Source organism: Dipodomys ordii, unplaced genomic scaffold (genome assembly GCF_000151885.1).
Source record: "Dipodomys ordii isolate 6190 unplaced genomic scaffold, Dord_2.0 Scaffold34, whole genome shotgun sequence".
Lineage (NCBI taxonomy): Eukaryota > Metazoa > Chordata > Mammalia > Rodentia > Heteromyidae > Dipodomys > Dipodomys ordii.
In genome coordinates this window covers 4943156-4966947 of record NW_012267250.1, presented here as the reverse complement: position 1 = coordinate 4966947, position 23792 = coordinate 4943156, and the positions used below count along the sequence as shown (strand labels likewise).

Sequence of the window (23792 nt, the reverse complement as noted above, 5' to 3'; positions counted from 1 at the left end):
ATCTTAACTTCACAAAGGTAGTTCATTTCCATTTTCTTGCTTTTTAAAAATTGCTGTCCATATTCTAATCTCTCCTCAACTTCTCATTTTCTCACCAAGCAATTTATAGATTTTTCTACTATGGCTTTTTAAACCTAATGTTGAGTTGCACAACCTGTATTAATAATAGCGAACACTTTCTGCTAAGTGCAAGATTAGATTAGAACTGGAGCTATCCTTGAAAGATCTATATTGGGTTGCTCAGAAACTCATCAGGGAAAGTAAGAGAGGTTGTGGTGAATTTCAAGGAAAATAAAGTTGGTTGACTCTGATTTGTTTTTAACTCATTCTGTGAAGAGGTTGCTTGTCTCCTGTGCGACACCATCCTTGGTCATGTCATTGGCCTTCACCAATGAAACGAAAGTATAAGTGATTTGTTTCCCTATCAACCATAAGCTTTAAGAACTATAGTGTTCTATAGATAAAGCTACTTTCTATTGTCTCCTTTCTATACTAAAGCCAGTGTAGAGTATAGGCATTGGGAATTAATGGTAGATGTTGCATAGAAAATAGATAAACATCATGGTTGGTAACATGAGGTCTTGAAATTGCTTGGAACCTAGTTACTATGTTTGTAATAAACAACCTTAGTGAAAAAAAGAGATTGTGTCAGGGACTTAGTTGTGGTATATAAATGTGTAATACAAGGTTAAATCCAGATCATCATGTGTAGCATTGAGTGCCAAGATAAAATGCAAATTTGTTTAACAAGGAGTAAAAACGTTTGATACTGGAAAATACAGCTAAATTTTCAGAAAGATGGCCACTGCTTGGTCAAATGAGGTCTTTAATAACCCACTTATTCAACAACTATTCATTGAATATTATGAAGAATAGATATTATAAAGTCGATGACAGTGTATATGCTTTTAATATTATCATTTGGTCTCAAGTTGCTGGAATTTTAATATAGGTAATCAGTTAATTGTAAATACAGACCTAAATAAATACATGATGATAGGCAGTCTTTGTAGAAGGATAGTTATCTCAAATTGGAAAGAATCAGTAAGGAATTGAACATCGAGAATATCTAAGCCATCCTTTATGATGATGTAATTGCAATTTCTCCATGTTAGACTAGGAAAAAGGTAATAAACTAACAGAGATATAGCTTTGTATAAAAATACAGGAAGCTGTTAATGATTTTATCTCTGGAAATACTATTTGCTGATATCTATGGGTTGAATTTGCCTTTTTAGAGATGGTAAGATAGTAATCTGCAGTAATTACAAGTAAGGGAATGTTTAGTATGAAATAACTCATACCATTAACAGAGAATAATGTAGTATTTTTAAAGTCTCATGACTTACAAGACCATAAATATTCACCCAGTGATGTCCACATTTGTTTCTCAAACTATGATGACATTATTTTAAAATGCAACTGAAGCTACCCATGTCTTCTATCTTCAAATGGAATACATGTTTCAAAAATAACTTTTCTGTTGTCAGATGCAAACATTTTTCATTGTAGGAATATCTGCAATGTTATCAGATATGATTTTCAATTGAAATTTATCTGTTATGAATTTAGTTGAATACTAACTTAATTTATGCATCACTTTTGTTTTTATAGTTAACATACTCTTTTTTCAGTTACTTATAATTGAATCATTCATTTCCTTATATTTTCTTTTTTTTAATTTTAATTTTTATTTTTTTGTGAACATACTGTACAGAGGGGTTACAATTACATGGGGAAGATAATGAGTACATTTCTTATCAAGCATTGCAGCCTCCTCCTTTGTTTACCCTTCCCATCCCTTCCCCGCCCCCCGCCCTCCCATCAAAGTTGTAAAGTTAGTTTTCCACATGACAATGTGTGCTTCTCATTGTTGCAACGGGTCCACCTGTATCCTTATTTAAACGACTTGTTTTCCCCTTCCCCTCCACAAATTATACCGACATCAAATACAGTGAAAGTGTCTGAAGGGACATACAAAGCAACAAAGAAATAATCTTATTAATGCGTTAGAAACAAATGCATGAAAGAAAAAAAACATTTGAATACATATCTTAGGGTTCATTTTCCTAACATCACCTTATCTGACCTTTTCTGCTTGACTCATACATATACTAGATATTGGAAATAAGGGATGACCCTAAAATTACTTTAATATTTATGAAACCTCTCAAGAATGGTGAGATAAGTACTCCTTACTATCATCACTTTACTAATGATGGAAGAGAACTTAGAATAATTTGCTCACTAAATTCATTCCATCATTGTAGAAAATATCTGTGCTTGAACCCTTGAGAAGTCATTAGTTTAAACATAGACTTTCTAGATTGGCAGGGATTGAGTATTTTATACCTCCAATAGTTACCGAAAAACTATTCACTCTGTTTACATTTTTAACTTAACTATGGATTCTACCTTCTAAATAGTCATTGTACTCCTCAGTCATTGTTCAATGATGTGTTTAAAGAGAGGAATATCTTACCTTTATTGTAAAACACTAAATTATTTCATACTAACCATCATAGTCCTTGAAATAACTCGGCTTCCTTTAAAGACATTCAACTGATGACTGCTTTGTACTTTCTGAATTGATAGAAAATAGTTTTTGAAAAAGACATTTCCACTAATAATGCCATTAAAAATACCCAACAAAGTGTCTTCATAGGACCTAACTACTCAAAAACTTCCATGGTTTTTGCTTCTAGGTGAGAAAAGAGTGCATGGCCTCTTAAGTTGCTGTTAAGAGTAAGCAAAAAATAGTGCTTCGCACTGGTTTAATTAATAGTATGTGATAGTTCACACCTCCATAATAACTATAATATTTTCCTTTTGTCTTCAAAACTGTTTGTTGCATTTGTCAGAATAAGCTGAATTAGTGCTTTCTCTAAATAATCTGAGAACAATAATTTAAATTGGAATTAGCCCCTAATTAGCCCATGAATGTCTCAGTAGAAAGTACACACATATTAGATTCTCCAGTGGTTATTTACTCATTATATTTCTCCATACAGACATGCATGTAGATCTATAAAGGACTAAAGAAGTCCAAAATGGGCTTCTATTTTTATTGAAGTTGAGGATTGTGCAGCAGAGTATCTAAAATGATTATTATTTAAGGAATATAATTTATTGCTGTCTTTCAAGTGACATGCTAAGAAATGTATACAGTTATTCAAAATCCTTTCAATCTAAAATGCCCTCATACATGCTCTGACTTCTTCCTAAATAATTTCTCCATTGTTTTTATATATACTTTGATTTTTGTTATTAAAATATTCCATTTTTTACTGACAAATATCCAGTATTCTTTCCAGTAAGGTCTTTTTTTTTTATTGTGAAAATACAGTTGAGAGGGGTTACAACTACATGAGCAAGGTAATGAGTACATTTCTTATCAAGCATTATTGCCTCCTCCTTTGTTTCCCCTTACCATCTCTTCCCATCTCCCCACCCCCCCTCCTCCTGCACCTCCCCTCCCGTGCCAAAGTTGTAAAGTTTGTTTTTCGACATAATGTCGAAAATGAGTCCACCTCCCCTCCACAAATTATACCAACATCAAATACAGTGAAAACAAGGGTTATGGGGTTATGCGGTGGGGGAGGGTCATAACAAAGCAACAAAGAAATATCTTATAAATATGTTAGAAACAATAGCAAGAAAGAAAAAACGTTTGAGTCCTTATCTTGGGGTTCATTTTGCCTAACATCAACTTATCTGACCGTTTCTGATTGTCTCAGACATATATATACTAGTTATTGCAAATAAGGGAAACCATGGGACCTATGTTTCTTTGGGCCTGGCTTACTTAACTTAATATAATTTTTTCCAAGTTTTTCCATTTCCTAACAAATGGGGCAATGTCATTCTTTCTGATGGAGGCATAGAATTCCATTGTGTATATATACCACATTTTCTTGATCCATATATCTACTGAGAGGCATCTGGGTTGGTTCCATATCTTAGCTATGGTAAATATGCTGCAATAAACATAGTTGTGCTGGTAGCTTTAGTATGGTCTTGTTTGTGATCATTTGGGTAAATGCCCAAAAGGGGGATTGCTGGGTAATAGAGGGGCTCTATGTGGAGTCTTTTGAGGAACCTCAATACTACTTTCCAAAGTGGTTTATAGTAACTTTTCAATGATCTTTACTTGACAATAAACTAGCAGCTAATTTCCCAGGAATGTGCATTCACAAATAGGTAGAAACAATTCAAGCTTTGGCACAAAGGTAAATATTACATAAAAAGTGCTAACCATGGATAGATGATGATAAAGTTGCATTCACTACCATTTATTACTCTTTTTGTAGTATAAGGAGAAAAGACAAGTGTACTTTTTTTTTTTTTGTCGGTCATGGAGTTTAACCTCTGGGCCTGGGCACTGTCCCTCAGCTCTTGGGGTTAAGGCAATCTCTCTACCTCTTGAGCCACAGCACCCCTTCTGGTTTTCTGGTTTATTGGAGATAAGTGCCTCATGGACTTTCCTGCCTGGGCTGGCTTTGAACCGTGATCCTCAGATCTCAGCTTCCCCAGATCTCAGCCTCCTGCATAGCTCGAATTACAGGTGTGAGCCATTGGTGCCTGGAAATATATTTCTTATTAACAACTTTAATTAACTTTTAATTGATTTGTAAGAAGATTAATAGTTTTATTACAGCATCACATACTGAACTGTTTGACTAGATATTAAACTTTGATGCAAATTCTTCACAATACTGCTGATAAAAAGAAACCCTAAGTAATATTCACTTGTCTAACACTAACATATTTATCTATAATCATAAATATGTAAAACTATCTTGCTGAGCCTAGCACATGTTGCTAAAGTTATAAAAATATTTTTATTCTTCTATTAATTAGACATGTGAAGGGAACAAATTAGCCTTACTTTATACAAACGTCTTAGCCCTCTTGCCAGACATACAAATTTATGTGTAATTTCAACATTCCCTGAAGAATATACAGTCATATGTTCTACAAGTTTCACTTCTATTAGTGGTTAGAAAGTCAGTGAGGTCAATGGTTGTAACTGAAACCAAAAAATATAAATGTGTTTGTCTGTGTGCATGCTATCTGACATATTCTTTACATTTTAACTAAAATAAATGGATTTCAAAGAAATTAAGGATCCCTTTTGATGCAGATTCCCAAGAAAACATTTACTTTCAGCCTACCTGTTGAACATCTGTTTGGAAGTTTTCTCTCAACAAATCATATCATCATAAAATATACATGTGCTGTATAGGACTAAAGTTAATGATCTCGATCTGAGAATATTATCCTAAATTGTCAACATAAGCTTGATATAGCAATATCAAAATTCAAGTCTTTTGTTGAAATCTTTGATCCACTTTGAATTGCTATTAATATAAAATGAGAGATAGAAATGGATATTCCATTTTGCCAACACCGTTTGTAGAAGAGGATGCGATTTTTTCCAATGTACATTTTTTGGGTTCCTTTGTCAATCAGATGTCTTTAGCTGCATGTTAAAAACATTTATTTTTGGGTCTTTTACTTTGTAGCATTTGTTTTCATGTTTCTTTATGTGTTATTTTATTACTATGGCTTCGTAATATAGTTTGAAGTCTGGCATTATGTTCACACCAGTATTGCTTTTTTTTAAAATGTCTAGATGGCTTCAAATATTTGGGGTTTTTCATGCTCCCATACAAATATTAGGACTGATTTTCTATTTTTGGAAGTAATGGTAGTGGGATATTGATGCGGAATTGAGTTGAATTTATCAATTGCTTTCAGCACGTAGTAATTTTCATAAAATTAATTCTGCCATGCATAGACTTTTTTGTCATCTTCTCGTATTCCTTCAAGTTATTCTTCAAAGTTGTATAGTTATTGTTGAGAACTTTACTTACTTGATTTATCTCCAATTCCATTCCTAACTATATTTCGAGGTTATTGTGAATTGAACTTTTCTTTTGAAGCCTGTTAATCATTAGTATACACAAAAACTACTGATTTTTTTTATGGTGACTTTGTGCCGAGATATTGGCAATATATTCAGTGTAAAAGGTAAGTGATGAATTCTTCAGCGTCCTTAGGAATAGGGTTGTATTATCTGAACATGCAGATGATTTGAATTCTTTCTTTTCAATTAAACTCCATTTTAAATATTTCTCATGATACAATGCCATGTTTAAGAATTCACATACTCATTGAATAAGAACGGAAACCCTTTTCTTGTTCATATATAGTCCTGCACTAGAAACTATGTCATTGTAGTCTTGATTTTGTGTATAAATCTAGGCAAGTATAACCCCATATTCCACATTTTGTCCATTTAAAAAATGGGCCCAATAATATTTACTCACTAAGAATATCATGACAATTAAATAATATATAGAAATTGAGCTTACTTAAATATGAAAATGAATTTGTAAATATTTGAGTGAAAACCATGTGTTTTATTCTTACTCAGTAAATTATATTGCATTATTTAAACTCTAGATGGCTTTTTTCTTTAGTATTAAAAAATCCATTACTGAAAGGACAATAAATGAAAAATTTACTATTTTATGTGCTTTTTAATCATATCACAGCTTCCCTAACAATATTACCAACTATAAGTCATGAGTATTTTAAGTAAATTGTGGAACATTTCTTTCAGGCCTTAGATTGTACACTACATCTTCATTACCTTTTAAATTTTCCTCTAGAGGAAAACAAAGATTATTTTGTTAGAAAAATGTCATAATTTGTCCATGGGCTACCAGAAAATAATAATATAAATTCTTGTGTTTTTCATTTCCTTTAGGCAACTGACCCTGATGCTGGAATAAATGGCCAAGTGTACTACAGTTTGGGTAACTTCAATAATCTTTTTCGCATCACATCCAATGGCAGCATCTACACAGCAGTAAAACTTAACCGAGAAGTGAGAGATTACTATGAACTTGTTGTTGTAGCCACGGATGGAGCAGTACATCCTCGCCACTCAACTCTAACACTGGCGATCAAGGTTTTGGATATTGATGATAACAGCCCAGTGTTCACTAACACAACATATACTGTTGTTGTTGAAGAGAATCTGCCAGCTGGAACCAAATTCCTTCAAATAGAGGTATGTAGATAAAGCAAGAATTGCATGCATAATACATTGTAAGATGGTAGGTAGAAGATGATTGCTAAATTTGGCAAGAAAAAAATGAATCTAGCACCATATAGCCAGTAAAAATATAATTTCATATTAATAAAGAGGAAATGTTAGTGTAAGTATGTCTCATATACAGCACACTGTATTTTATGTGACAATCTTTCTTCAGGGAGATCCCATAAAATAGGAAGAGAAAATGTTCATTTGTATAAAAAAAGGGTACCCAATGCAGTAGGTCTTATGATGTGGTAATACTATAAGCAATAGAGAAAAAAAATCTCCAATGGATTAAAAGTTATTGGTAATTCTGGGTTTTGCTCAGGGCCTTGTGATACTTGAATTACATCCCAATCCCCGACTCTTTTTTTTGCTTTTAATTATTTTTAAAATAGAATCTTAACTCTTCCCAGAGCCAGCCTCAAACTATGATCTTTTCCTCTGCCTCTACATAATTGAAAGGGAAAACTTACAAGCTAAACCACACCAACCTTCCATGTATTTGTTTCAGTGTTTCAATGTACTTTTTACCCTTATTTTTGTGCTCCTGGAAGATCATAATCATTCGTTTGCTTGTGTATGTGTGTATGTATATTTCATTTTAAAGTTTTCTATATATGTATTTTACGTGCATAATATGTCACCCCTATAATTTACAGTTAGAATTCTCATTACCTTATCACTTTTTCCACATTCAATGCATATCAAGCATCTTTCAGGGCTATCAATCTCCTTTTTAATTGTATTTCCATCTACATGATACTTTCTCATTTGCCAACTATAATATTACTGGAAACGGAACAGTTTCATACAGTAGCTCAGATGGAAGAAATTTGCATTTTGAAGTAATAGTCCATTTACTTCTGATACAGAAAGTCTATGAGGTATAATTTAGAAAAATAACTCTATCCTCCATCTGCAGAGCACAACTTGAATTTCATTATCATGGCTTTCAAGAATCTCTAGTCCTTCCATCATTCAACCCATCTAATATTTACTCTAGCAACAAGCATCAATATATCAAAATAAGTCATATGCTGATCATGGAAAAGATTATTTCTGTATGTACTACTCTATTTATTTTTCATCCATAAATCCATTCATCAAGCATATATCTTTGGTATTTAACTGAACACCAGTCATGTGCTAACTTTAGAGAGCCAGAAACAGACTTCTTGACTCCAATGTTCTCAATCTGGTTTAGTAAGCAGATTAGTAGACTAGAAACTAACATGAAAGTCCTTAATAGAATCCTGAGAATGAAGATCATTTGCAGAAGAAAGTTATTTTAAAATTGTGAGCTGAGGGTCATTTCATAGTTACTAAGTAATAAAGGTCAAAATATTATTTAAAGTAACATAAAACAAAAACAAAACAACCACTGTGAATAGCTCAATAGCTATGCACATATGACCATATAAGATGACAATAAACAAAATGAATTCCAAGATATGGACACAAGAGGTTTTTCTTTGTTGTTGTTGTTTTTCATGTACAATGTGATTTTTTTTGTTTCTTTTGTATGTTCTACCCGCTATGATATCTCCCCTGTGGTCACTGTATTTGACTTTGGTATCCCGGTATTGTATTTATGTTTATGTGAATTAGGGAAGGGAAGGGATGAGACAAAGAACCAATGCAACAGTGATATACACAAGGCAATATGTTAGAAATGATCTGTACAACTAGGGGGTGGTGAAGAGAGGGAAAGTAGAAGAAAAAAGAGGGAAGGGCTAACAAGTTTGTCAAGAAATGTATTTATTACCTTACTTATGTAACTGTAACTCTTCTGAACATCATCTTGACCAAAAAAAAAAAAATCATGGAGGAGCAGGATGAGCCTTGGAGAGCTGAAAGTCCAGAACAGCAGAGTTTTGTTTTCATATATAAAGAAATTCATGTTAATATAAATTGGATTTTGATTATTCCCTCATGGCCTATGTATTCAAGACTTTATCTTAGAGAAAGGAATAAGGGAAAGAAGTTAGGTCCTTGAAAAAGGCCTTGGAAACCCAGACCATCCCATCTCTTTTGATATTTTCTCAGCTACCATGAGGTGGTAAGTCTTTGATATGTGTTTCCATTCTTGAGGTATTAGGTCACCTTCAGCTCAAAATAACAGGGTCAAATGACTGCATATTTAAATAGGACCAAACTAAATATTTCCTATTTATAATTTGATTATTTTAGTTATTTTGTCACAATCAACAGGAATTGATTAACATGTGAGTGACAAAAAGTGGAATATAACACAAGACAATTTAAGATGGAAACATAGAATAATAATTTGAATATTTTAATGGTAGCTTTCTAGTCATGATGTTAATGATTGTTTGAAGAGAACAAAACTGAACCTTAAAGTGTTTATATTAATGGATGAATTCAGTCAACTCTCGTATTCTGTTTGTTGATTTTCTTTTTTTTGTTGTTCTTTTTGTTCTTGCTTCCTTTTTCTTCCTCCCCTTTAGATGCTTATCCCCACCTGTCCTCCTGGAATTTCAATTGCACTTTTATTTTAAGAACCTTTTTTTCCCCCTCTAGATCCTAATTCATAGTGCTTTTCAAATGACTTGTCACTGTTTTCATTTTATTTTCATATTTGGATTTGGTTTCTTCTTTGAGGCCGTAAGCTACAGGGAGTAAATTGTGTATTAATTCATCACGGTTCTCTCCACAGTTCTTTGTACATAACAATTACTCAGTAGGTATTAAATGCAGAGGGTGTAATCTCTATGAAGGTGTTGCAAAATCTTTGTAAAAATAATCTTTTACATTTCTCAATAACCTTCAACACTATTATGTTTATGGAAATCACTCAGTTACTTTCATTTAAACTATTCTCATTATTATTAAATCAATAGAAAACAAACAAAAAACTTAGGACATATTTCTTTCTTCTAGTGTGATTTATTTAATTTGTGTAATGTAGGTCTAATAATGGGAAAACCTGTTTTTATCTTCTTTCTCCAGCTCTTCCCCCTTTCCCTTTGCATTTTCCTGGTAATAAAATTTATACATACATATATATATATATATGTGTGTGTGTGTTTGTATATATACACATATATATGTATCTTTTGGCCATCAATAAATTTACACAGGGCATACTGTATATCAGTCTTGAATTCTTCTATTTTTGGTAATGCCGTTGATATCATTACTCCTTTACTTAACCTTTTTCAGGCCAAAGATGTTGACCTTGGAGCAAATGTGTCTTATAGAATAAGAAGCCCAGAAGTGAAGCATATGTTTGCACTGCATCCATTTACAGGAGAACTGTCTCTGTTAAGGAGTTTGGATTATGAGGCATTTCCAGACCAGGAAGCAACAATCACCTTTCTTGTGGAAGCATTTGATATTTATGGAACAATGCCACCTGGTATTGCAACTGTCACAGTGATTATAAAGGTAAGAAATATCAGTGATGTCCCATTGTCTATTTCTTCTATGTGTAACTTGTGCTTCTAACACATATATATCTTTTTGCAGTATTTCATAGTAACACAGGGGTACAGACTGTGATATCATTTTTTAAGGTGAAATATTTAAGACTGGCAAAATAATTATGATTTAAGTATAAAAGATGAATTTGAATGACACTAAGCATGCATTTATGGAGTGGCTCTTTGTTATTCTCATAAGCTCTATGACTTCCATCAGAACTGGAAAAGTACACAATTTAGTCCAAATTCTATAGTGTCTGGGATACAAATTTATAGTTCATTTATTTGTTTGCTTGTTTATATGTGTCTGTGTGTGTTTGTGTCTGTGTTCCACTCCTGGGGTTGGAAGCCAGTGTCTAGGCTCTGTCTCTTACATTTTTTTGTTCAAAGATAGTGTTCTACCACTTGAGCTATACCTTTGGTCTTTTTTTTTAAAGTAGTTTATTGGAGATAAGAGAATCAAGGACTTTTCTGCCCAGTCTGGTTTTGAACCATGAACCTCAGATCTCAGCCTTTTTTTAAAATTTAATTTAATTTTATTTGTGAACATACTGTACAGAGGGGTTACAATTACATGGGCAGCATAATGCGTACATTTCTTACCAAGCATTGCAACCTCCTCCTTTGGTTTACCCTTCACATCCCTTCCAAACCTCCCCCCTCCCCCCCAATCCCAATCCTTCTCCTTCCCCTCCTTACCCCCCCTCCCGGAACCGACGTTGTAAAGCTCATTTTGGACATGACAACTTGTACTTCTCATTGTTGCATCAGGTCCACCTGTATCCTTAAACAACTGGTTTTTCCCCATCTCCTCCACAAGTTATACTGACATCAAATATAGTGAAAGCAGGGGTTATACTGTGGGGGAGGAAAAAAAAAGCAACAAAGAGATAATCTTATAAATGTGTTAGAAACACATGCATGAAAGAAAAAACATTAAAATACATATCTAAGGGCTCATTTTCCTGACATCACATTATCTGACCTTTTCCGCTTGACTCATACATATACTAGATATTGCAATAAGGGAAACCATGGGACCTATGTTTCTTTGGGCCTGACTTACTTCACTTAATATAATTTTTTCCAAGTTTTTCCATTTCCTAACAAATGGGGCAATGTCATTCTTTCTGATGGAGACATAGAATTCCATTGTGTATATATACCACATTTTCTTGATCCATTCATCTACTGAGGGGCATCTGGGTTGGTTCCATATCTTAGCTATGGTAAATAATGCTGCAATGAACATAGTTGTGCTGGTAGCTTTAGTGTGGTCTTGTTTGTAAACATTTGGGTAAATGCCCAAAAGTGGGATTGCTGGGTCATAGAGGAATTCTATGTGAAGTCTTTTGAGGAACCTCCATACTGCTTTCCAAAGTGGTTGAACAAGTTTACATTCCCACCAACAATGAAGTAAGGTTCCTTTCTGTCCACATCCCCTCCAGCATCTGTTGTTGTTAGAGTTCTTGATTTTTGCCATTCTAACTGGAGTGAGGTGGTATCTCAATGTTGTTTTGATTTACATTTCTTTTATGGCTAGGGATGTTGAACATTTCTTCATGTGTCTATTGGCCATCCTTATTTCTTCTTCAGAGAAGTTTCTCTTTAAGTCTTTAGCCCACTTATTTATTGGGCAGTTGTTTCTTTGAGGATTTGTTGTTGGGGGGTTTAATTTTTTGGGTTCCAGGTATATTTTAGACATGAGACCCTTATCTGTTGTATGGCTAGTGAAGATCTTATCCCAATCCGTGGGCTTTCTACTGATCTTGCTAGCTATGTCCTTTGCCATGCAGAAGCTCTGCAATTTCATGCAATCCCATTTGTCCAACCTTTCTTTGATTTGTTGTGTTTCCGGGTCTCTATTCAAAAAATTTCAGCCTGAGCCAAGGAGACCTAGGGTTTCTCCTATTCCATCCTGTAATGTTTTCAGAGTGTCTGCTTTGACTTCAAGGTCTTTAGATCTCAGCCTTTTGAGCAACTAGATTTACAAACATGAAACACTGGTGGCCAGCTTCAATTTATTTTTAAAAGATATTATATATATATACATATATATTATATCCTCAGAGACAGATAGCATTAAAATTAAAATTAATTTAATTAACAGTAAATTAGTTAACGTGAAAACTAACATTCAATTCTAGCTCAACTCATATATAGCCATGGGAAAAGTCAAGTAGTGTTTCCAAAATGCTATTTTAGCATATTGTTGTGCTATACAATTTAGGTATTTAAAAGTATGTTCACAAAAAATTTCCATACAACATAATAATATTGCTGGTTATAACTCTGCCATGAAAGACAGATGGGAAAGGCTAAGGTAGGAGGGATATTTATGGATCAGTGATAGTAAATATCTTCTGAACTCAATGGAAATTAGAGGGTAACAGCATTATCTGTCCTTTCCAGACCAAATAGTTTTGATAGAATAGAACATCTAAATATTAAAATTAGAAAGATGAATCATTTTTGATGGTTCAGGGCAAAAAATAAATGAATTGAGATTTAAGATTTTCTAGCCTGCCACCCAGAATCAAAATTAGATAAAGAAATAGCCTAACTTTGTTTCTCAGGAGTATGAGGATAACTGCTAGAACCTGAGGCAGCTAGTCTGGAATCAGTTTGTCTTGATTTGCCTGAATTGTTTTGATGGAAGGGAGCAGCAGATTTGAAATGAATCTAAAAACGTGACTGAAAAATAAGCAGCTAAATAATCTTTATTCTCTATCTGGAACTATCAACTTGATGAAATTTTTTTATATTCTAAAGTAAAATAGGTATTTTAAAATATTGTACATTTTAAACAAAGCTTAATCAATATTTAATTCACATATAGACAATCAATTTACATTGCTTTTACAATTAGTAGTAGCATAACAAATATTCAGGAACATTTCCCAAATTCAAACTCTCACTTGTTTTCCTTTATCCTGATGTTTCTTGCTAATATACATGAATAAAAATGTAAAATTCTATTATATATTATTGAACAACCTACAAATATCATCATTATTTTGAAAGGTTAGCATACAAATCTCATTTTTCCACTAAAGTAGAGCTTCCCTCAGCTTGCAAATTTTCTGCTGTTGGTTTGCTTACTTCACAGTACTGACAAGCTGTTTTGCTGATAATGTAATTGCATGGTATTTTCTAAGGAGATATTTGTACCCAAAACAATCACCACAGGGAAAGCATGTGGAAAATCTCACTTTGAAAATGAACAAAAGCAATTTCTTTTGTATAAGAAAAGAACAAGTATTTATTGCCTTGTCTATCAAATTTATTCAAAACTTGATGGAGAATGCAAAAAATTAGAAGAGTTGACTGGCCACAGGCTGAAGAACCAATAGTCTGCCCAATAAGAAAAAGTATCAGCTCCTAGACATTAAGGGACTTATGTCATTTCCTAGACATTATGAGGGCAGTATGGTCAAATAGGCTTCAAGGGCATATCTTAGAGGTATAAATCACCCACAACCTTACACTATGGTTCTTCCTAGAACATACATAAGAATTTAAGAAAATTAGAGCTCACATTAGGTTTTTTTATAATTTTTATTATGATAATAATACAGTACAGAGGGGTTACAATTACATGTCCAAGGTAATGAGTACATTTCTTATCAAGCATTGTTACCTCCTCCTGTTTCCCCTTCCCATCCTTCTTCCTCCTCCCAATACCCATACTCCCTGCAAAGTTGTAAAGTTCGTTTTTTGACATAACGACTTGTACATCTCATTGTTTCAATGGGTCTACCTGTGCCCTATTTAAACTATTTCTTTCTTCCCTTCCCCTCCACAAATTATATCAACATCAAATACAGTGAAAGCATGGTTTATACAGTGGGGGAGGGACATACAAAGCAACAAAGAAAATCATCTTAGTTTTTTTTTAAATACTTTTAAAAAAGAGATGCAACCTATAACAACTTAACACTTTTCTATCAAGGAAAATGCTCTTACATAAAATTCTTTTTACCTGTACTTTCAAACTCGTTTCTAAATGTCCTTCTATTTTTTGTGGAAAATTTAACTTGTTTTTCTCTTGCAGATTTACCAAATGGTTTCTGTCTTCTTCAATTGCTTGTAAAAATTTTTTTTGAAAATTATTTTAGCCATGCTAAAGTAGAAATGTTTTCTGTGATTATTTTGAACTTCAGTTTAGGAAACAAATAAATGAAACATACCTTTTCTTCCAGCATGCTAATTCTAACTGTACCCTCAAGTTCACTTTTCTTTGCTGGATATATGGGGAAAAAAGTGACAAGCTTTACTGGTTAAAAAAAAAAGAAGTATTATGAAATACTTGTTTTACGCTAGTTGACAACATTGTAACATTGAGAGTTCATTGTTGAAAACTAAAACTAATTTGTGTTTAGATCAACAATTATAACCACAGAAAGCAAACTGTAAGATTACAAGAAGTATCTTTTTGCCAATGCTTCCCTCTAGTGGAATAGTAAGCTACAGAGAAGCACATGGTTTAGAAATTGAGTTTTTCCTTAATTTATTGCATAATAAGACATTTATACAAGAAACAGATTTATATTTTTTCTTTAGAAGTCCCTGAAGCAAAAATATAATGAACTATTGATTGTTTGTTGGCATTGCATTTCAAAAATTTCCTCATCTAAAATAATGCATTGTGGAAAAGCTATTCTTTTCTGAATATACCACAATTAAAAGATTATACTCCCAAATATGTACAGTGTGACATGTAAAGAAATGCTGTTACAACATAATACACCATCACTGCTTTATCCCCATTCTTGCAATGGCAAACAAAATCAAAAGTATAAGAACAAATCCTTTAATAATGTTCATGTATTTATAGTCTAAGATTTGTGGGTAATCAGTTTCTGAGGACAGATTATTTTAAAATGTGCACTTTACATTCACTTCAGTGTGTCTAGTGAATACTTTCTTAGCAAGGCAGATTACAAACAACTAGCTGGGCTCTGGTGGCTCAAGTTTGTAGTCCTAGCTAATCACAAGGCTTAGTTCTAGGATTACAGTTCAAAGGCAGCCCTAGAAGAAAAGATTTTGAGAGTCTTTATCTTCAATTAACCAGCAAAAAGTCAGAAGGGAAGCTGTGGCTCAAGTATTAGAGTAACAGCCTTGAACAAAAAAGCCAAAGCCAAGGATGAGCATAATCCCTGAGTTCAAGTTCCAGTACCTCACATGAGTATGTGTGCACAATACACACACACACACAAAACACACACACGTGTGTATGTAGCATATATTCACTTGCATTGCAGTTGCATCAGGAAGCATCAGATTTAACAAAAGAGAAAAAAGAAAGAAAACAAAGAGAAAGTATCTTTTAGTATTCAAGCTGTAAAGTTTTCTATGAGTGCAAGAAGAAAACCATTCCAGAAACACATTGAGTTTATTTGTAAATTCAGAAAAAAAAACATGTTGAGAGTTAGGATTCTATTAATATCCCAAAGTTACAATCTCAGTATTCAAAAGATTTTCACATTTTTAGTTATAAAATTCACTGATTAAATTAATTGATACTTTTGAAAGTATTGGAGAAATATGTTTGCAAACACTTTGAAAGTTTATTCCCTGCCTATATCCTCCCAATCAATACCCTACACAGTCTCATTATAGATATCTTTAACAGCCTTAGCTCATTTCCTTTTCAGATTCTGCCCTTCATGCATTATTCATGCATTCATTTATTTTTTAATTTAAATTTTATTGTACAGAGGGGTTACAGTTACATAAGTAAGGTAATGAGTACAATTCTTGTTGAACAGTTACTCCCTCTCCCATTTTCTCCTACTTCTTTCTCTCCTGACCCCCATGCCCATAAGTTGTAAAAGTTCATTTCCAACATAGTGTCTAGGGAGTATCACTGTTGAATTGGTTCACCTTGACTGTTGAATTGATTCAACCATTGTCTCACCATTTCTGTGATTCCCAGTCCCTTCCCCAAATCAGATAAACTAATATACAAGGCAAAAGATATAGAAATAAAAAAGTGACGTCAGTGAATAAACCAAAGGAAAACGAAAGAAGAAATTTTTTTATTATATTGTTAGAACCTATTTCTTTATTGGAAACAAGAGATTTTTTATTGAATTGTTAGAAGTTATTTTTCCTTTGTTTTCATTTGTTGGAGTTCATTTCCATAAGCATTATTTTATATGATCATGTGCATGTAGCTATTGCGCAATTATGACCATCTCCTAAGAATATCCTAGACTTATTCTAATTATTATAAATTATTATAAATGCAACCTATGTTTCTTTGGATCTGGTTTACTTTGCTTAAAATAATTTTTGTCAAAATCTTTCTATTTTCTTTTAAATTGAACAATGATATTCTTTCTGATAGAAGCATAGAGTTCCATGTTTTCTTGATCCATTCATACACTGAGGCATATCTTAGCTATGGTAAGCAATGAACACAGTTGTGTTGGTAGCATTAGTGAGGGTTGACTTGTTGTCATTTGGGTAAATGCCTAGGTGTGGAAATGCTGGGTCATAAGGAAGCTCTATGTCTTTGAAGAACCTCCATACAGCTTTCCAGAGTGATTGAACAAGTGCATGTTCCCACCAACAGTGTAGTAGCATTCCCTTATGGCCACATCCCAGCCAGAATCTCTAATTATTTGCTTTCTTGATAATGACCATTCTAATTGGTATGAGGTGGACTTGCATTTCTTTTATGGCCAGTGATGTGGAACATTCCTTCATGTGTCTATTGGCCATTCTTATTTCTTCTTCAGAGAAGTCTCTCTAAATCATTAGCCCATTTTTGAAGGGGGTTCTTGTTCTTTGAGGATTTGTTTTTGGAGGGCTTAATTTGTTGAGTTCTAAGTGTATTTTAGGTTGGACATCCTTGTTTGATATAAAGCTATTACAGATATTCTCCCCTTCTGTGGGCTTTCTATTTATCTTGGTAGCTATGTCCTTTGTCCTGTAGAAACTCTGCAGTTTGATGGAAGCCCTTTTATCCAGCCTTTCTTTAACTTGTGTTTCTAAATCTTTTCTTAGGATGTTCTGACCTGTGCCAAGGAGTGCTAGTATTTCACCTATCCCTTCCTGTAATATGTTACAGATTGACCAATAACTAATCAAACCTTCTCTACAAAAAGAAAAAAAACATAATGTTCTCATTTAGGCTTTTAATTTAACTTGTATAAAAAATTACTGTTTCTGTCAAAATAAAATATTTTGTTTTTAATAGGAAATAAGGAAAAGAAGTGAAAAAAAGCAAAAAAAGCAAAAAATAACCTCTTTTAGCCTTTTTATGTTTCACTAATGAACAGCAATGTTGAACACATTTCCATGTGATTATATACTATCCACATACATTAATGTATTGTTTATTTCTTGGCAAAGTTTTGCTAGATTATTTTATTTTGAATTTAGGAATTCACTTAATCTAGAATCAGACTTTTGTTATATATGGATTAATTACAGATTATATCTGTCTGATTTCTCTTTTATATCCTAAATATATTTGAAAGGGCATAAACTTTTTACAAAATACTCATTATTGTTTTAGCTCTTATAATGTGATCTATGCAAATTAATTTTCTATATAATACAAAGGAAAGATTAATGTTAATTCAGTGTTCTGGTACTGCATGATTCATCTAGTTTTTGATAAATATCTCCCCATTCAAATAAACATTTCTTCTTCTTCTTTTTAGTAGTGGGGATTGACCTCTGGGCCTGGGCACTGTCCCTCAGCTCTTCAGCTCAAGACTAGTACCCTACTACTTGAGCCACAGCACCACTTCCCGGCTTTTTTCTGCTTATGTGGTGCTGAGGAATTGAACCAGGGCCTCATGCATATGAGGCAAGCACTCTACTACTCAGCCAACTTCCCAGTCCCAAACATTAAAATTTTAATGTGCCTGAAAAATAAAAAGAAAAGGAAGTGATTTGGAGGGAAGAATATATATAATTAAAACATTTGAGTTTTTGTCTAAATGTATTGAGTTCAAAACCTGAAACTTTAGTGAGCATAATTTATTGAGAAAACAACATATTATTCTTTATAAGTGATAATCTGGCTCAGAAAATATGGTCTTGTTTTCCAGAAGTTAATTCTTTGTTTTGGTTCTGCCACATAGCTAGGTTAATTTATACAGAGTTACCAGTGAATTTGTGAGTCATGCTCTCTAGTAGTTCGTAGCAGTTAAGGCACGTGAAAACTGGGACATCGTTTTGTGTGTCACTAACCCACCCCCAATTCCTAGAATTTGATTTTGAAACTGAAAGACCCGTAACAAGTATTACCTAATATATAAGACAACATACATAGAAATGTGTAGTCATCTTCAAGCTGTGAAATTAAAATGACACACATATAAATAAAAAAGCTACTTTAAAATACCCATAAGTGAAGTATTGTTCTTCTATCTGCAGGAAGATGGAATGCTAAATTCCATCTTTCGATGTGCTGAAAAAAAACTTCCTTTTATTATTTTACATAAATGAGGAAAACTCAACGATAAGTCTGTTTGCATTGAAATGTTCTAATACTTATCTAATAATAGATAGAAAATATTTGTCCTAGAAGATATTAGCATAGAAAATACCTTGAAATTCCTACAGAAACATATTCACACCATTTTTCAGATCAACAACAAAATACTTTAAAAAATAATTTTCACTTCTGTAATGTAGTTTCTCATTTTTTTGGTAGAAGTTAGATTTTGTTCTGATGTTCCCAATTTAGAATGTTCCATCATACTTTAAAAGTGCTTTGGAAAAGTTTCAGGCCTCTAAAAGGTATATTTAGGGCTGATAACTGTTTACTGCAGTGGAATGCCCTTCGATTGGTATCACACACATTAATATTGTATAGGAACTCTAGCAATTTTCCTCTGGGTGCCTGACTGAAGTGACCATAATGGAATTGGGAGGACAGAAGGCTGACAGTGGCAAATGGGTTGTGTGATATGAACGGGCAGAGTCAAGCCAATCACTTTGTCCTTCACCTAGTTACAACTGAAGCACCTGATTCTTAATTGTGTTTTGCAGGATATGAATGATTACCCTCCTGTGTTTAGTAAACGTATCTACAAGGGCATGGTGGCTCCAGATGCAGTCAAGGGTACCCCTATCACCACAGTCTATGCTGAAGACGCAGACCCTCCTGTAAGTACAAGGCCTTGGTAAATATTCTGGGTGTAATGAGGAAAACCCCTCATAGATGACATGACTGTATGGTCTACATCTCAGTGGTGGCACCTGAGAGTTGTATTCTTGTCTATCTCTGTTCTCTTGTTCATTGCATGCACAGATACAGGCTGTATTTCAAATAACTCTGACTAAATTTTGGCATTTTGGAGTAAATTAGAATTCAAGCTTTATTACTTATCAGCTCATCTAGTACCAGTGATAAATGTATGTGGAAATAAGTGTTAATATTTGGAATCATTTCCATTTGGAACTTTTTATCTAGGAAGGTGTAAGCTTGCTGTAATGTGGATAGGCTGTATACTGAAGTGTTTTCCTTTTTATTTTTTTCGTCGGTCATGGGCTTGAACTCTGGGCCTGGGTGCTGTCTCTCAGCTCTTCAGCTCAAGGCGAGCACTCTACGACTTGAGCTACAGCGCCACTTCCAGTTTTCTAGTGGTTTATTGGAGATAGGAGTCTCACAGTCTTTCCTGCCTGGCTGGCTTTGAACCGTGATTCTCAGATCTCAGCCTCCTGAGTAGCTAGGATTACAGGCATGAGCCACCGGAGCCCGGCTGTGTTTTCCTTTTTATTTATACACTTTTATCTTGTTGGCAAATTCTAAGTGCACACAAAGGATAAAACCTAGACTGGGTGTTTCTATTTTGATAAACTTAAACATCCGTATGCTTGATGAATATATTTAATAGAGCCTTTTATCATACAGAGTTTTACTATTTCTGAGAAATACCAAAGTGCCAATAAAGACAAAAGGCTTTCAACTGAGATATTATTGGAGCAAAATTATGTAAACTTTCTTTGATGGTGCTTTCTTACTATATTTTAAAAAGCATAATAGCTATAATACTTGTATAAAAATGTGTTCCATAAACTCCTAAGTGCTTTATAAGTATTTTATATTCATAAAACTAAATATTAAAGATTAAATTACTTTACAGTGGCAGAGCTCATGGTATAAATCAGTGCTTGATAATTTCTGAAAAATATAAATGAAAGTATTAAATAAACCATTTTTGAAAAGTAAGGAAAAACTTTAAAAGCCTTGAATCACATAAGTGATCATATAAATAGGATTTCTCTAATGCCTTTATTTAGTAAAAATATGAACGGCAGTTGTAACATTTTTCAGTTCCACTGTGACAAGCCGTAAAAGCCTATTGTGACTATAAGGTCTTGAAAAGAAATAATATTAACATTGAAGGCCATGACCTTTAACTAAAAAATTCAATTTCTCATGGGTTCTGAAATGTCTTTGAAACTGATTTATCATATGTTGAGAAATATGATATACAGAATATCATAGACCTGAATGTCCCAATGGAGGGGAAATATTAAATTATTGCTAAGTATGTTTTTATAAGTGATCTGTGAGACAATACAATATATGATAAAAATCAGTTGTATGCCTTTAGTTTTGTATGATATATATGTTTGAGCACAGCTGCACACTACTCACTGTGCAAACCAACTTTGCTCTCAGGACAATGGCAATCAATATAAACTAGACAGAACTAAAAGTGGAAATTATAACTCAGAATATAAAATGTATATAAGCCAACACAGCTTTTTTTCCCTGTTATGGGGCTTGAACTCTGGGCCTGGGCACTGTCTCTCAGCCCTTCAGCCTAAGACAGTACTCTACCACCTGAACCAAAGCACCACTTCAATTTTTCTAGTGGTTAATTGGAAATAAAAGCCTCATGCAGTTGAACCACAGTCCTCAGAACTCAGCCTCCTGAGTAGCTTGGACTACAGGTGTGAGCCACCAGCATCCAGCTAAACACACCATTTTAACATACTAATTTCTAAGAAATATTTATCAATGCAGAATTTAATATCGTGTTAAGTTCAGTAGCATAGATAAGAAACTTAAATTAAGGAGGCTGTTAGTCTCTTCAAGCAAACCTCAAAGTCTTAGTACAGATAGAAAATTAAATGTCTTATTTCTTCAGAAGACATTTTCAGTTTTGCATTTTCAGTCCTGTAGTACATTTTAATGTTTCATACTTAATCCCAGCTTTCATTGGAGAAAAGGTGGGTACAATCATTCAGATAAAATACTTTAGTGTGCCTATTTCAGTTACTAAGTACATGCCTCTCAGATTCCGTTTCTATGCATGAAACATTAACTATCTTTCAGGGAAGCTATTATTCAAAATTAAGCTTATGAATAATTTCTGAAAATCAGTTCCTTTGCATTAGAAAATTGAACAATTTGCCTTTTCCCACACCGATCCAAAATAAAAACTGAATTTCAAGAACAATTTTGAAAGATAAGTTCTATAGTACATATATTAATCTTATGATTGTTTTTTTCCTTGCAATTTTGTACAGTATATGCATTTGAAGGAGTTTCCATGCACATTTTGTACTCTGTTGCAGTTGTAAATGTTTATTGCTTAAACAAATGCTTTTTAGTTCAAAACTGTCCAGATTCCAATGTCAATTCCAATTCCAGGGCCTGAAACTATCGTCTGTCATGTTGTCTTTACTTAAGGATCTCCCTTTCAAACTACAATGTAAAGTCTTTAAGAACATGGACTGAAAATCATTCCTGTTTAAAATACCGTATCTAACTTTATGTCCACAACATAGTAGTCTATAAGGGAAAAGTTAATTAGTTGAAGGGATATGTAAGTCAATTCTAATTTCTATACTCTTCACTATTGACAAGTATGCCCAATTCTTAGGTATTTGGCTGTACACGATTCTAGAAAAAAATATTAATGTCTGATGACCGTATTTTGGTCATTTGAAGCCTGAGAATTTAATATGATGATGCACATTTACACATAGTGTAAATAACCGCTATGTACTACTATTATTATTGAGAAATGACAAAATTTACTTGTAGAGGTTACATATTTTTTTTCCTCAAAGCAGCCTCTTTTTGTTAAATTATGTGAGAAACACTTAATGGAAATCATGAAGTGACAATAAAATATTTTGAAGTTTCTGAGGGTAAAGCCAGGTTTGGTCAGAATGCTATTGAGAGCATTACTACTGAATATAAATTAAGAATTATAAAATGCCATGTTGTGCAAGACTATATGCTCTAGAGGGAGTAAAGAAAAATCTCACAGGGTATCTCTTCTCCTTTACTGAACTAAAGCTGTTAGAACTTCTTTATTCTGTTTTGCTTTTGTGACAGCAGTAGCTTTATGCAATTCTCACAAGATTTGAAGAGTGAATCAATGATTGTTTGGGATACTAAAAATCGTTAATATTTCTATTCTGTTCACTAGAGAGTTATCACTTCACATTCTCACAAAACAAAACTGCAAGGGTAATTTTCATTTGCATATTTTTATTCTTAATTGAAGCTGCAGGTCACACTGTCAGATTGGAGCTGTACCTGTGGACAGGCTAATGCTTATTATAGCAGTATCTTTTATAGCAGCATCTTTTATTTACTATGGACCGTTAGGCTTTAGTAAATGAAGTTCACTTTTTTTACTCATGTTCAAGGGGCAAAGCCAAGGGAAACAAGGAAAACTTAACTTCTTATTGATAACACACTCTTCCCATTTAATGTATTTTGGGGAATTTGTAAGATTCTTGTTCAAGTAAGGAAGCAATTAGAACATGTTTAATATTGGCATTTTTGATGAATTTGTTACTTACCTATAAACATACACTATGATAATTACTTCGACATTTAGAACTTTTTTCAGGTTTTGATATTGACAAAATCAGGAAAGATCATGAAAGTCCTAAATAGTATTTGGTTTAAAAAATGTTCTGAAATACTCAGTATTTTTTTAAGGAAGGTATATTTACAAAGAGAAAATTGCAACTTTGAAGTATTTTATGTCCTCTAATCCTTTGAGAATTAGCCTTTCAGAGCTGATTTAAGCTATGCGAGGAATTACTTGTAATATTTTCACAAGTGTCATTACTAGCTACCTCAGTCATTCAAGGGTAAACTTCCTGCTCTTTAGAGCATGAAAATATTGCCACTGTTTCTTCCTTGTGATATATACCCATTAAAATTCCATGATGCCACTAATGAGTATTTGCTAATTATGACCAATTTCTCAGAAAGTTTAATTATTTTCATTATC

At 33.3% G+C, this 23792-nt stretch overlaps 1 protein-coding gene across 14 annotated transcripts in view; it reads left to right on the top strand.

Moving 5' to 3' along the window:
- The window catches only part of Pcdh15 (protocadherin-related 15), a 453622-nt gene that overhangs the window by 318902 nt on the left and 110928 nt on the right, over positions 1-23792 (top strand). For all 14 annotated transcript variants that reach the window (XM_013017079.1, XM_013017081.1, XM_013017082.1 and 11 more), the window contains 3 exons: positions 6776-7081; positions 10295-10519; positions 19570-19686. In XM_013017079.1, the coding sequence (XP_012872533.1) occupies positions 6776-7081; positions 10295-10519; positions 19570-19686 (648 nt within the window). The remainder of the gene's footprint in view (positions 1-6775; positions 7082-10294; positions 10520-19569; positions 19687-23792) is intronic.